At 36.0% G+C, this 14766-nt stretch overlaps 1 protein-coding gene across 5 annotated transcripts; it reads left to right on the top strand.

Annotated features, from left to right (window-relative positions):
* The first annotated feature begins 10224 nt into the window (after positions 1–10224).
* Positions 10225–13463, top strand: LOC100499944 (RNA-binding (RRM/RBD/RNP motifs) family protein). 5 transcript variants are annotated; one of them, XR_005888905.1, is made up of 10 exons: positions 10225–10361; positions 10446–10465; positions 10953–11069; positions 11331–11354; positions 11467–11490; positions 11764–11863; positions 11974–12123; positions 12214–12383; positions 12627–12696; positions 12802–12874. XR_005888905.1 is itself a non-coding variant. In XM_014768412.2 (10 exons), the coding sequence occupies exons 1-10, from the start codon at positions 10359–10361 to the stop codon at positions 13121–13123; spliced, it is 744 nt and encodes a 247-aa protein (XP_014623898.1). In that variant the 5' UTR covers positions 10225–10358; the 3' UTR covers positions 13124–13429. The 5 variants fall into 5 exon arrangements, 2 of the variants coding, with proteins under 2 accessions (XP_014623898.1, NP_001237888.2); XM_014768412.2 differs by lacking the exon at positions 12214–12383 and adding an exon at positions 13099–13429 and having other exon boundaries at positions 12802–13012; NR_147698.1 differs by having other exon boundaries at positions 10304–10361; positions 12214–12408; positions 12802–13058.
* Positions 13464–14766: the final 1303 nt, after the last annotated feature.

The raw sequence follows: 14766 nt of genomic DNA on the forward strand, positions 1-14766 counted from the left end.
CATACCAGACAAATTCCCTATACCTGTGATTGAAGAGTTGCTAGATGAACTTCATGGTGCTCAATTTTATTCCAAGCTGGATTTGAAATCAGGCTATCATCAGGTCAGGGTGAAGGAGTCTGATGTGCATAAGACGGTGTTCCGAACTCATGAGGGGCATTATGAGTTCCTTGTGATGCCTTTTGGGCTCATGAATGCTCCCTCGACATTTCAGAGTCTCATGAATGAAGTGTTCAAATTGCTTTTGAGGAAGCATGTCCTTGTGTTTTTTGATGATATTTTGGTTTATAGCCAAAGTTGGGGAGATCATTTACAACACTTAGAGGAAGTGTTGCTGGTTCTGGCAAATAATAAACTGGTGGCAAATGAAAAAAAAATGCCAGTTTGCTCAAACCAAGGTGGACTATCTAGGCCATATCATATCTAAGGAAGGGGTGGCTGTTGACCCTAGTAAAGTAGCAAGTGTCACACAGTGGCCAGTACCAAAAAATGTACAAGGGGTGAGAGGGTTCTTAGGACTCACTGGATATTACAGAAAATTTATAAGGGACTATGGGAGGATAGCAAGACCCTTGACGGAGCTTACAAAGAAGAACAATTTTATTTGGGGAAAGCAAGCTCAGGATGCCTTTGAAGAATTGAAGTTGAAACTCACCACCTCTCCAGTGCTAGCTTTGCCTGACTTCAGCAAAGGCTTTGTGATTGAATGTGATGCAGCGGGCACAGGAGTAGGTGCTATACTGATGCAAGACAAGAAGCCCATAGCCTATTTTAGCAAAGCACTTGGAGTGAGAAATTTGACCAAGTTTGCCTATGAAAAGGAGTTGATGGCTGTGGTGATGGCTATACAACATTGGAGGCCATATTTACTAGGAAAAAAATTTACAGTATCCACTGACCAGAAAAGTTTGAAACAATTGCTGCAACAAAAGATAGTCACTGCAGAGCAGCAAAACTGGGCAGCCAAACTGCTTGGTTATGACTTTGAGATTGTGTATAAGCAAGGAAGATTGAACCAAGGGGCTGATGGCGTTATCCAGAATTAATGAAGGAATGGAGTTAAGCAACATCACTACTTTGGTACAATGGGACCAGAAGCAACATGTGATGACTGAAGTAAGTCAAGATGAGGAGTTGCAAAAGATTATTGCAGAGCTGTAGCAGAATCCTGATTTCAGGCCTGGATATGTGTACAAGCAAGGAATTTTATTCTATGGAGATAGAATGGTGATATCCAGACATTCTACTTTAATCCCTATACTGTTACAAGAGTTCCATGCTACTCCTCAAAGTGGACATTCAGGTTTCTATAAGACGTACAGAAGGATAGCTGAAAATGTTTATTGGATAGGGATAAAAAGCAAGGTTCAGGAGTTTGTCAGAAGCTGTGATGTCTTCCAAAGACAGAAGTATTTAGCATGTTCCCCTGGAGGATTTCTGCAGCCATTACCCATTCCTGAATGCATATGGGAGGATATTTCAATGGATTTTATTACTGGGTTACCCAAGTCTAAGGGGTATGAAGCTATATTTGTAGTGGTTGACAGGTTATCAAAATACTGTCATTTTATTCCCCTCAAACACCCCTACACTGCAAGAAGTTTAGCTGAAGTTTTTAGCAAGGAAATTGTCAGATTGCATGGCATTCCAGTTTCTATAGTAAGTGACAGAGATCCAGTGTTCATGAGCAGTTTTTGGAGAGAATTATTTAAGATGCAAGGAACACAGCTGAGGGTAAGCTCTGCCTATCACCCAGAATCTGATGGGCAGACAGAGGTGGTTAATAGATGCTTGGAGACGTACCTTAGATGCTTTATCTCTGATCAACCTAGGACATGGATGAACTGGGTTCACTGAGCAAAATATTGGTTTAATACCACCTTCCATAGTGCTACCGAGAAGACTCTTTTTGAAATAGTTTATGGGAGACCACCTCCAGCTATGATAAGGTGGGGACAAGGTGAAACAAGGGTGGAAGCTGTATAGCGGGATCTCCTGGATAGAGATGAAGCACTCAGGCAACTAAAACTTCAGCTAAAAAGAGCACAAGACCGGATGAAGAATCAAGCTGATAAAAAGCGCAGTGACAGAAGCTTTGTGCCAGGAGAATGGGTGTTTGTGAAACTCAGAGCACACAGACAAAACTCTGTTGTTACTAGGATTAATGCCAAATTAGTTGCTCGTTATTATGGGCCTTACCCCATCTTAGAAAGGATTGGAGCTGTAGCATATAAGTTGAAGCTTCCAGAAGGGTCAAAAGTTCATCCAGTTTTCCATGTCTCGTTGTTAAAGAAGGCAGTAGGACAATATTTTGAGGAAGAGGATCTCCCAGATCATATGGAGGGAGATTTGACTGACACAACAGAACCTGAAGCGGTGCTAGCTTCCAGGAAAGTGCAGAAACAGGGAGAGGTGGTGCAGCAGTTACTAGTGCATTGGAAGGGGAAGGCAGTAGAAGAGGCGACTTGGGAGGATTTGTTGATGTTCAAAACTCAATTTCCTAAGTTCAACCTTGGGGACAAGGTTGAAATTGAAGAGGAAAGTATTGATAGGGCCCAGGTAAATAATCCACAGTCACAGTTAATTCATCATGCCAAAGGTGGACCCAAGATATGGCAAGTTTATTCTAGAAGGGGTAAGAAGGTCAATAGTGGCTAGCAGTCAGTGACGTGGCTGAGAGTGAGGGGAGCAACCAATCATTTCCACATTATAAGGAGTAGGCAGTTAGAGGAGAGAGGTATCAAAAGTTTATTACTAGATCTGTCAGAATGAATAGGGGGCTCTAGCTGCCTTATAGGAGCCTCGCTCTGGTCAGAATTAGGCTTATTGTGTCCTAAGTCTGTAATCACTCCATTATCATCAATAAAGCTCTTAATTCTTCTCATTTGTATTGTTTTTCTTTGTTTCCCTGTTTTGATATTTTCTGGTTCGTATTACATGAGCATTTCAATATGCGGTTACAACCTCAAATGAAAAATTTGATTTGATCAAATGTTTTGAAAGAAAGAACATGTAAACAACATTGTGGATTTGGCCTTTATATTCATCCTAACCCCAAAAATATCTCATTTCTTAAATTTCATTTTTATGTAAACAGATCTGCCTTTCAGCAACAAAGGCACACTTTCTAATGCATGTAAGACAAAGAAAACAATACAAAGACAAGTTGTCACCCCAACTTTGGCAAGGACAAATAAGAGTACACAAAGAAAAACTTGTGTCAGTTCATCCCTCCATGAATCCAAGTTTTTCAAAAAGATATATATGTTTTCTCAAACATACACATACGTTTGGTTGTTAAAACCTCAAAAGTGACAAATTTGATTTGACCAAATGTTTTGAAAAGAAGAACATGTAAACAACATTATAGATTTGGCCTTTATATTCCCCATTTCCCCCAAAAACTTACCACAATTCATAAATTTTGGTTTTATGTATGTCAATAGATCTTGCATGCAGAATAATTTGTTAGGGATGTTTATCTGAGTCAAATCACACACCCCTAAGACACAGTTCCCTTTAGAACACATAATAATGTGATATAAATTGGGATTATCTTGCATGCAGCTTATTGCTACAGCGTTTACCAGGAAGTACATTCCTGAAGCATTGAAACACATCTATATTTGGAATTCAGAAAGAAAATTTTGGAAAGTGCGAGTGAATTATTTTAGAAACCGAAATACATTGTATGCAGGGTTTAAGATAGGATGGGGAAGATTCATTCGTGATAACACGCTCATGAAAGGAGACACTTGCATTTTTGAAGTTGAAGAAGAAACCCGTTGGAGTTTTCACAGAATGAATTCCTAGAAGTTGAAGATGACTTTTGTATTGAATTTTAAGGGATATTAGCACTATCAAAGAATAATAATGACAGGCACATGATAGTTGTTGGTTGCACTATCAAAGAAAAATGATGACTCATTGAATCGTGAGAATAAAGGTCTAGTTGATGATAGGATATACTGAATCTACATGCACAAATGTTCAATTAAGATTATTAAGTAAAATTAATATTGATTGTTAAGGGGTATCCATTCTTAACTTATATCATGTGGTGGTATACTCCCTGTATAAGATAAAGATGCAAAGTACAAAGAAGTTTTAAGATGAACAATCTGTTAGTTAGTTAATTCAAATAGGTTAGTTTTGTTAGTTACATAGAGTTAGTTAGTTATTTATTAACTAACTTTGTGATGTACAATCTATATAGGATAGAGTGCTTATGTGAAATAAGCATAATGAATCAATATTTTTTGTTTCACTTCCATTGTGGTAGTTATTTTGTGCTACCAGTCTTTTGTTCTTGGCCTTTCTGATTTGTAAATTGAATTCCAAAATTGCTTTCTATAGAAAACTTGGAGGATGAGTCTGTAACCATGGTTCAATCTAATGACTCTATGTTTCCCATAAAATTCTTTATGCCATCATGTGTTCAATAAACATTTTAATTGGAAGCAGATATGTTGGAGGATCCTTTGACGTTGAGTCCCTCGTGGAGAATTTACTTGGTCAACTTGCTGGTCACCAAGCAATTTTGGTGAATGTATATGATATCATAAAATCTACTGACCACTTAATCATGTATGGAAACCAAAACGAAGAAGGTGATATGTCTCTTATCCATGAAAGTAAGCTTGATTTTGGAGATGTATATAGGAAACATACAATGATATATAGGTAGGTGCCTTTGGCTGTTGTATATTTTCTACACGAAGTTTCAATGTTTGGTCAGCAGATGCATATCATCAGGTTTTTCAACAGGTATCACCAGAAGGCACCAACAAATTGGATAACACTTACCAGAACATTCTTATTCTTTGTGAGTATTTTATTAGTGGGTTATATTTTATATGGTGCTGGAAATCACATTGTCAAAGTAGACGATGATTTCCATCAAATGGAGGAATTAAAAGTGTGAGCAGAAGGAGCTCATGTTGCCAAGTCACGGGTTCTTTTCCTGGCATACTATTAGCACAGTTCATTAGTTCCTTTGATTACTCACAATCACTAAATTTGGTTTTTCTTTTAATATCAACTTCTAGCTATTGTCTCTTATGAAATTAGAACACCCATGAATGGCATTTTAGGTAACTTCAAGATTCTCTCTCTCCCCCTCTAAAAAGTAACACATTCTTTCATACCTTCTACTTTCTCATTAGTGATGCTGCCATTAAACTCCATGTTTCTGTAGGAATGCTTGGTCTTCTTCTAAAGATAGAATTGAGTTCAACTCAACGTGATTATGCCCAGACTGCTCAAGCATGTGGGAAGGCTCTAATAGCATTAATAAATGAGGTACTTGATCGGGCTAAAATTGAAGCTGGCAAGTTAGAGCTAGAAGCTGTTCCATTTGACATTCATTCCATACTTGATGATGTCCTTTCTCTTTTTTCTGTGAAGTCTCGGAACGTAGGTTTAGAGGTACGTGTAACTATTGCTAAACCAATTGTGAAGGCCTAAAGGTCATTTTGGTTTATCCAAGTTGTAGAATTTCATAATTCTATTTCATGTTTCTTTAATTGACGACCTTATTTCATTTTCATCTCTATTTCACCTTTTTGTGTTCCTATATAATTAGGTGATGATGTCACTACTGCGATTCCAATTCACAATTATTTTGACTTAGATTTAATATGGTTTTGAATCCGGAAACAGCCTCTTTGCATATGCAAGGGTAAGGCTGCGTACAACATCCCTCCCCCATACCTTCGCATAGCAAAGAGCCTCCGGGCAATGGGGTACGAAGTTTTTTAAACTTAATATGGTTTTGGGAAGTATAGCTGGCGGTGTTTGTTTTTGATAAATTTCCAGATATTGTTATGGGAGATCCTAGGAGATTTAGACAAATAGTAACAAATCTTGTTGGCAACTCTACTAAAATAAGTGGTATTTTCAAAGTTAATTTGTCTTATGTAATCCGCATTTGCATTACTAATATTCATGTTGTGTTGGAAATGTCCTTCTAATCTAACTCGTTACAATTTCTTACCTGGGAGAGTGTCTTTGAATCCTAGGAGTTCATTTTCTCTATTTTATCCAGTAATTTATTAGCAATGTACTCCATGATAACAACTGAGTAATATCTTGCAGTTCACTGAGCAAGGTACTCCATGATAACATTACTAAGTACATTGTCATGTCCGTACATAATTACATACTTTAAAAGCATTTTTCCTTACCTCTTACAACGTATTACAAATCAATAGTTTTTTAGAACTTATGCACTCTCCTAAGGTTGTACACTTAATTTTTAAAACTAATAGCCCAACACAATGTTAGAGAAATATATTAAAAACTTACATGATTAGAAGAAAGATTAAAGGAAACTCATTAAGTTATCAAAGTTGAATAGGTTATAAGACTCATAAGTGATAACTACTAAGAAACTGTCAAATACAAACGCATTCTATAGACATATCAAGAAATCAATATTTTCATAATCTATTCTGATAAATATCCAAAGCATTTGTGCAAGCAAAACAATAAATAACAATTCTATTGCCAAAACATGATTCACCAGATCTGCTTAAGCCATAAAATAAAACTATCATGTGAATAGAGGCATAGTACTGAATCTGTAGTAATGAGGACCTCCAAGCAAGTAAAAAGACTGAAAAGTTACAAAAAGGAAACCAAGATATTGATGATTTAATGCTAAATATTAACAGTTTTTAACATTTCCTAGATTAGTGATGTTTGTTGTTTCTTTTCTGCATAGCTCTCTATCACCATTGGAATTATGCTGCGATATCTTCTAGTGGACCCCATATTGTTGTTTTAAGAACATTTAGATGTTGTGAATGGGTTTGTTGATGATGGTTGGTCACTAATGGGTATTGATGGAGTACTGGAACATGTGACTATAACCATAAACTCATCATCTCCAGGCCCTTGATTCTGAGGCCTGTTGGATGGTCCTTCCTGATCTTTGTTGAATTGGTTACCAGGATGAGATCTTTACTGCCCTTGATTCTGATTAAAATTGACACCTTGTTGGTAACCTGTAAATCCACCTACATTAAACCTTGGTCTGTGCTAATTGCCCATATAATTCACTTCCTTTACAGCATCATCAAGGGTTATACAACAACCAAATTCATGTGCTCCTCCACATATGCTACAACCTCCAACCTGCATGACTGCTGAATGGGAAGGTTGAGTCGCTTGCAATTAAGTTGGTAGCTTACTAAGTGTCTCTGTCAATGTCTTTAGCTGTTTAGCTAATAGCTTGTTCTGCGCCAATAGTGCATCTTGTGAAGAAAGCTCCAGTAGGCTTCTCTTTGTGGGTACATGAGTCCTATCACGCAAAATCGCATGATCACTAGCTGCCATATTTTCAATAAGTTTCATTGCTTCTTCATGGGTCTTCAATTTAATTTTTCCTCCAACAGAAGCATCCAATAACTGCTTGAACTGCGATCTCAAACCATCTATGAAAATGTTCAATTGAATCGGCTCGGAGAATCCATGAGTTGGTGTTTTTCACAACAAGCTACGGAATCTCTCAAGCGCTTCACTCAGGGATTCATTTGGGAATTAATGGAATGAGGAGATAGTTGCCTTGCCTTCAGTTGTCTTGGACTCTAGAAAGTACTTCTTCAGAAATTTCTCTACAACCTCTTCCCAAGTCTTCAAGCTGTTTCCCTTGAAAGAATGCACCCACCTCTTGGCTTCTCCAGCCAAAGAAAATGAGAACAAGCTTAGCCTTACTGCATCTTCCGGCACACCTGCAATTTCTATATAAGTAGCCAGGTGTGCATACGGGTCTTCATTTGGTAAACCATGAAACAAATTTCCTTGAATCAGCTGGATCAAGGAACGAGGATATGTGATATTGTGAGCTTGAACTTCTGGCCGCACAATGCTTGTGAAAAACTGCGGCACGGTGGAGCTAGAATAGTCCTCAAGAGTCACCCTTCATGGTTGATCTTCAGCCATGATATTAGCTTCAGATACACCAACTTCGGATTCTCTTAAATCTGGGAATGTTGAAGATGATTCAAATGATTGAGTTTCCTCCAAACTTGGTTGTGCTGTCCTTTCTTGCGAAGCTTTCCTCCTTCTTTCTGTGTTGTTTCTCCTGCAAGTAGCTTTTATCTCCAAATCTAATGGAGCTAAATTACCCGCTGAAGAATTACCTCCCATACAAGAAGTACTAAACAAAGCAACAATTAACCAAATCAAGAGAAAATAAATCCTAGCTAACTATTAAAAAAATCAATTAAAGAATAAAGAATAAATGTTTACAAACTGAACTATACTATCTAAGTGGAAAGAAATTCCCCGGCAACGACGCCAAAAACTTGTTTACTGCTAGTTGACAAGTGTACCGATTCACACAAGTAATATAAAACGGTAATATTGAGTATCGTATCCATAGGGAATTTGTTTCACTCAAAAAATGTATCTTCGGTGAGCAAACATTTTGTATAAACTGAAAGCAAGTAAATATCAATGTTGCATTTTTGTTCTAAAAATCTATTTAACTATAAACTAAATATCTAAAGTTTGAGAGGTAAAAACAGTCAAGTAAAAAAGCGTTGGGTCGTTCCACTGAATTTTCCTTGATGTTTTTATGTATTTTTCTCTATTTAATGCTATTCTAGGGTTCTTATGCTGAGAGATTACTTAAACCAAGATCCCTCGAGTTAATGAGTCTAACTCTCTTTAAACCTTGTCCTTGATCCCTCAACAAACTCAGCCTGAAAGAGTTGCATTAAGTCTACATCATAAAATGGACTAGATCGCTGCACTCCATTCCTAGACATACAGTTTTCTAGCTTGCTCTACCAAGTTATAAGGCTTTAAAGCACTTCCCAATGCTAAAAATCCTAACTATACATACAAATGGGTGATTAAGCCATAAGCATCTAAAAATAAGCATAGATAGAAGCAACGAACACAGAAAAACAACATTAAGTAGATAGTGAAAGAGTATTACATCAAGGGTTCAACAGAACTTTCCAACTAAGAGGTTTAGCCTTCCATTACAAGGAATAAACTCATAATACAAGGAAGAACAAAGTTTGGGTGAAAGAAAATGACAAAGAAAGGTTGAGGATGTCTTCTTTAACGTCTAAAACTCTAATCTCACTCCTCTAACCTAAGCCCTCTTGTTGACTTGAATTTTGTCCTTCAGCTCTTCCCTTGGCTCTGTTTTTCGACTCTCTAGCCCCTGTCCTTCTTAGTTTCCGGCAACTTCAGTGTTTTAAAAGCTCTTTGACGTTTCAGCTTCTGAAGGCTCGCTTAGCGAGATTGGCTCGCTAAGCGAGAGTAAGTGACTTTTTGCTTAGCGAGCTGGGCACGCTAAGCGCGAGAAAGGACAAACGACTCGCTGGGCGAGCTGGCGGTGCGTGCATCTATGACTAATCCTCTTCTAGGGTTTTCCAACACGCTAAACGAGCTGTATGCCTCACTTAGCGGATGTCACTCGCTAAGCGCATAGGCCTCGCTTACGAGACATTAGCTACTTGAACCTTCTCTTCTTTTAGCTTGAAACTCAAGTAGTTTCAACATTAATTCACAAAATTGGAGTATCTACTATATAAAATCATAATAAACCTAAAAATATGTACAATTCCTACAAAAAAACCATAAATTGGAGGAAAGATGCTAATTTTATGTAACTATTCAATACAAAAGTTAGTTGTAAATAACGACTAACAACGTGTCATGTGTATTGACAATTTTGATTAAGAAAGTTAAATATGTCTTCCCTAAGATTTAAAAAAATTACACACGTCTCCTTTTTATTTTTGAAACCTACACAAAACTTCTAAATATCGTCCAAACATTTGATAGTAACAAGTCATGTGTATTGACAATTTTGATTAAAAAAGGGAAAAATATATTTTTCATCCTCATAAATATGAAAATGTTCGAAATTCATCACTGAAAAAAAAAATCTATTTTACATACTTGCAGAATTTAAATATATTAATTTTTGAGCTGAAACTAAGATTGGGTACATTCGAACTTACGTGTATATCGTTGTAGAAAATATCAAGTTTTTGACTTTTCCACATTGGTTATAAGTGTGACCGGATTTTGAGCATTTCCATACTTATAAGGAAGAAAATATATTTTAATCTTTTATAATAAAAAAATAACACACATAACTTATTAGTATTTAATATTTAAATAATATTTATAAGATTTGGATAGGTTTTAAAAACAGAAAGAAAGATATAAATGTTTTTCTTAAATCTCATGAAAAAATAGTGACACAATTTTCCTTTAAACTTACTAGTTGAAAGCCCTACCCTATAGATAACATCCGTGCTGATTACACAAGGTCAATTCATTTGGGCACTGTCTCTGTTCCAAAACCCTAATCCTTCGTCTTCCAGAAAATGGTAAGTTCTCTATCTGAAACCTCAACAACGCTTCGAAATTCTTCCTTCAACACAATCTAACACTTTTATAACTTCACTTTGCAGGCTGATTCTCCCCTTGCAAGGTAAACCCTAAAACTCTCTTTGGATTTGATGTTCCTCTCGTGCATTTCCCCAATTATGCCTCGGCCATTGATAGTTAGCTGATCTGATTTTACGCTTCTTTTCTAACATGATCTGCGATGGACACTCTTTTGTGGTCTTATTCGTACCTGTATAGTTTTTTAAAACAAGAAAAATAAAATGAATTCGCAATTTGTTTGATGGATATTATTAGTTTCCTGTAATCATTTGAAGGAATGCAATCATTTGAAGGAATATGTAGTCCTGTGTTGTTCAGAAGTTTGATTAGAAATTGAGAATTTGCCTTAGCATTGTTGATACAATGTATTTAGGGTATTGCTGGAATTAGATTGTGTTGCTGCTTGATGGAAAGTGGCCACTTTGAGTTTTAGATGCTGGGTTAACGAAGCTATGTTTTTTTTTTTAAAAACTCTTTTATGGATTGTCCTTGCTTTGAAGCTATTTTCTCTGAGCGTGATGGTATTTCAGGAATTCAAGGTCCCCTTCCCCGTGGAAAGCTCAGTCGAGATCTAGGTCTAGGTCAAGATCTAGGTCGAGGTCTAGGCCTAGACAAAGGCCAAGATCCCGTTCTAGAAGTCATGGCAGGTTAGTGGTCATTGTTGTTTAGTTTGAAAGTGTTACAGCAGGTGACTATGCCACTCAAGGTTTTAAATTGTGCACTATGATTACTGAAATTATGAGAAGAATTACAGCAATATGTAGATACCAATCTTTTCCTTTTCCTTTATATATATATATATATATATATATATATATATTTTTTTTTTTTGTTGTTCTGAAAGTACCTGAAACTTATTCAATTCGTGTGTTCTGTTTCTGCCACTTTCTGGGTCTTTACTTCTTCAGGTCAAGATCACCAATTCATGGAAGGTTGGTTTTATTTTTTCAATTTTGTATATATTTTTGTTGTTCTGAAAGTACTTGAAACTTATTCCTTTTGTGTCTTCTGTTTCTACCACTTTATGGGTGTTTACTTCTACAGGTCAAGGTCACCCATTCATGGAAGGTTAGTCTTTTTCAATTTTGTGCATATTCTGTTGTAATACTTTACTTGGAAGGCTTACATTTAATCTCACAAGTATTTCTGAAAGAGTTAAGTGTTTTTATGTTAACTATTGTATAGTGATGTGCTGATAAAGTCACAATCTTTTTTTTTTCTCTCTTGGGTACAATGGTGCAAATATGATTTGTAAATATGAACTCATGCAAGCTATCCAAGTTCCTCACCACTAGTTCAATCCTAGTGGTTTAACTTCTAATCTTTTAAAACATCTTGTAGGTCCGAGCCTTCAAATCCTGGTGACACACTTTATGTAACCGGTCTATCTTCAAGGGTCACTGAAAGAGACCTAGAGGAGCATTTCTCCAAGGAAGGAAAGGTGAGTATCATACTGGTTTACTGTTCAATTTTTTTTGCTGAATTTTATTATTATCCCTCCAATGAGCCTCCCGTTATGGCATTTTTGTCAATGGTTGTTTTCTTCCATAGGTTTCTTCATGTTTTCTTGTGGTGGAGCCCCGTACACGGATTTCTCGTGGTTTTGCTTTTGTTACAATGGAATCTGCTGAGGATGCGGAGCGCTGTATCAAGTATCTCAATCAATCAGTTTTAGAGGGTCGTTACATCACAATTGAGCGGGTAATGTATTTTTCCATGGCAGTAGTTGTTAAAAAACAATTGTACTTGTCATTTTTTTTCTTGACTTGAAGGTTTTCTGGTTATATTCAGAATGCATTGCATCAGCTATGTTGGCAGCGATCAAAGATGATCAGTACATCCATGTGAACTTTAGTGAAACAGCTAATCAGATGCGTCTGATCAACTAAACATAGCAACTATATTGCCCAACAACTTTACAACCTCAGCATTCACCAACAACTTTCTAATCAGGCTTTATGGTATCTCACACCAGGCATTAATCATGTGTGTGGATATAAATATTTAACCATCTTCTCCGAAGCTAGGTTATCGGGATGGAATTTTCTTATTAAAGATTCTCTTAATATAGTCTAAAATTTTACTCTGTAGAATTTATAAAAGCAAGAAAGATGTCACTCCTTCAAGTTTATTAGTGGTATTTGGATGTTTTATGTTCTTTATCAAGGAAGCACAAAAGATTAACTCCTGTATTTTCATTTCAGTCACGAAGAAAACGTGCAAGAACTCCAACCCCAGGGCACTATCTTGGACTGAAAAACACTAGGGAGTATGGTAAGTTTAATAGGGATATCTATCATAAATTGGGAATCTAATCTGTGTTTCTTTTATTGAAGTTCTCAATAATTTTTTACTGAATTGTATCTTTGATTTTGTTAGGCTTTCGTGGTGAGCGGGGAAGGTATCGCGATGGTCCTGACCGTGACAATTATTCACGCCGTAGGTCTCCAAGGCGTTCACCGTACAGAGGTGGCCAAGATTATTCACCCCGGCGCTCACCCTATGGGGGAAGGTCTAGGAGGGATAGCTCTAGGTCGCTTCCTTATTCTCCACATGGTAGCCCAGACAGGAAGTATGCTCGTGGATCTAGGTGATGTTTATCTTAGCATTCTACTAAAATATACCTGAACAGGGTTTACAAAAATTTGTTGACTATTATGGTGCTGTGACTATCAGTTTGCGCCCTATATACAATGTATAAAGCTTATTGGTGGAAGCTGCTGTTTCTGTGTGACTATATGAGTGTGCCTTTTCTCGAAGTCACTGGAAGTTAGAGGGGACAAAAGTGTGAAAATTTCAATTTGAAGCATGTAAGAATTTGCTTTAGGGAATTGAGACTTCGGCAAGAATTTTCCGTGGCTGCGTATGCCCCAAACGTTTATGCATGTGATGCTGCCTACGATTTCAACACCCATTTTTACCCAAACCATAACTCTATTGTAAACGTTACCCTTGAGCCATTATCTGCTGGTGAATTTAGCGTTGAAAAATGTTATCATTTCTCAAACATCCCCGAATTAATTTTATTTGCACGATTCTTGAAAGAATATTTTATTAAGCATTTTAGTCTCGTCATTAATCAATGTCTGTTAAAATGAATCACATACTTTAAAATTAGGAATAAGAGTTGGCCGGCCAGTTTACTAGGGATATGACCTTACAATATTTGCTTATTATAAGTTCTGCCAATTTACTTGATTAAAGCAATTCTTTTAAAAAAGTATAATATGTTTTAAGTTTTAAGTAATCTAAAATGTTTTAGACATGACGTACTACCCTTTATAAGTATTAGTTTTTGACCTGCACGGAATAAACAGGTTGTTTGTGTAATTTTATGGGTGATTTTGTATTAAATAATATAGTTATTATATAACTGAAAAAATGATTGATGTTTTTTATTCAATTATTTATTGACATATAATAAGTAAAATATTAAGAAATAATTTAATTTAAGTATAATATATAGAAACACAAGCTTGTCTAAGTTACATATTAAGTTGATCCAAAAATTTAAGTATTTTTTTGCCGATAAATTGAGACGAATATCAAGTACACAAATAAAGACTAATAACCTTTTCATCGAGCAATATCAATTCGATACTTTTAAATTCATTTGGGTTGTTGTATTAGGCCTGCTTCCACATTTGGATAACTAATTCTCAGTCTCCATTCAATTTTTTTCCGAAACAATTGTCAATAAAGGAAATGTTTGGAGCCATTATGTTGAAAGACAATAATATATAAAATGAAATATTATCAAAATTACAAAACATAACTTTCTAAAGCAATATAATATTCGTTGAAATTGGACAAGTGTGTGTGTAATGACTTATTTTATAAGGTTTTCATGACTTTACATTTATAGGATTTCGCTTACTTGTTTAATTTATAGGTCCATTTTCATTAGCTACCACGAAAACCCCTACACTAGGTTGAGAGTCCATCAAACATTCTGAAGTTACGTGTCTACCCACATACAATGTCATGTATGCACTATTCATCATACTAATATGGTACTACGAGTCTATTCTCATTCTTAACAACACACATAGGAATCTACCTAGCAATTCCATAAGTTTAACAAGACATTCTAAACTCGGTCACATGTCATTAGTTCTTAGACCAAACATATTATTAATATAGTTCTAGGTTTTTAAATCACAACATTACCACAATCCTTTTAAAGTTTTGTAGTACCAAACATTCTATCTCTATGTTATTTTCACAATTAATGAGAAGAGAACATGACTATAAAATATAATTTTTGGAACTTTATAACCAAAATAAAAGAAGCAACAACTAACATTTTCGCTCAGCTAGCATTTATGGTTAAGTGAAACTTAT

The sequence above is a fragment of the Glycine max genome, chromosome 16 (assembly GCF_000004515.6).
Source record: "Glycine max cultivar Williams 82 chromosome 16, Glycine_max_v4.0, whole genome shotgun sequence".
Lineage (NCBI taxonomy): Eukaryota > Viridiplantae > Streptophyta > Magnoliopsida > Fabales > Fabaceae > Glycine > Glycine max.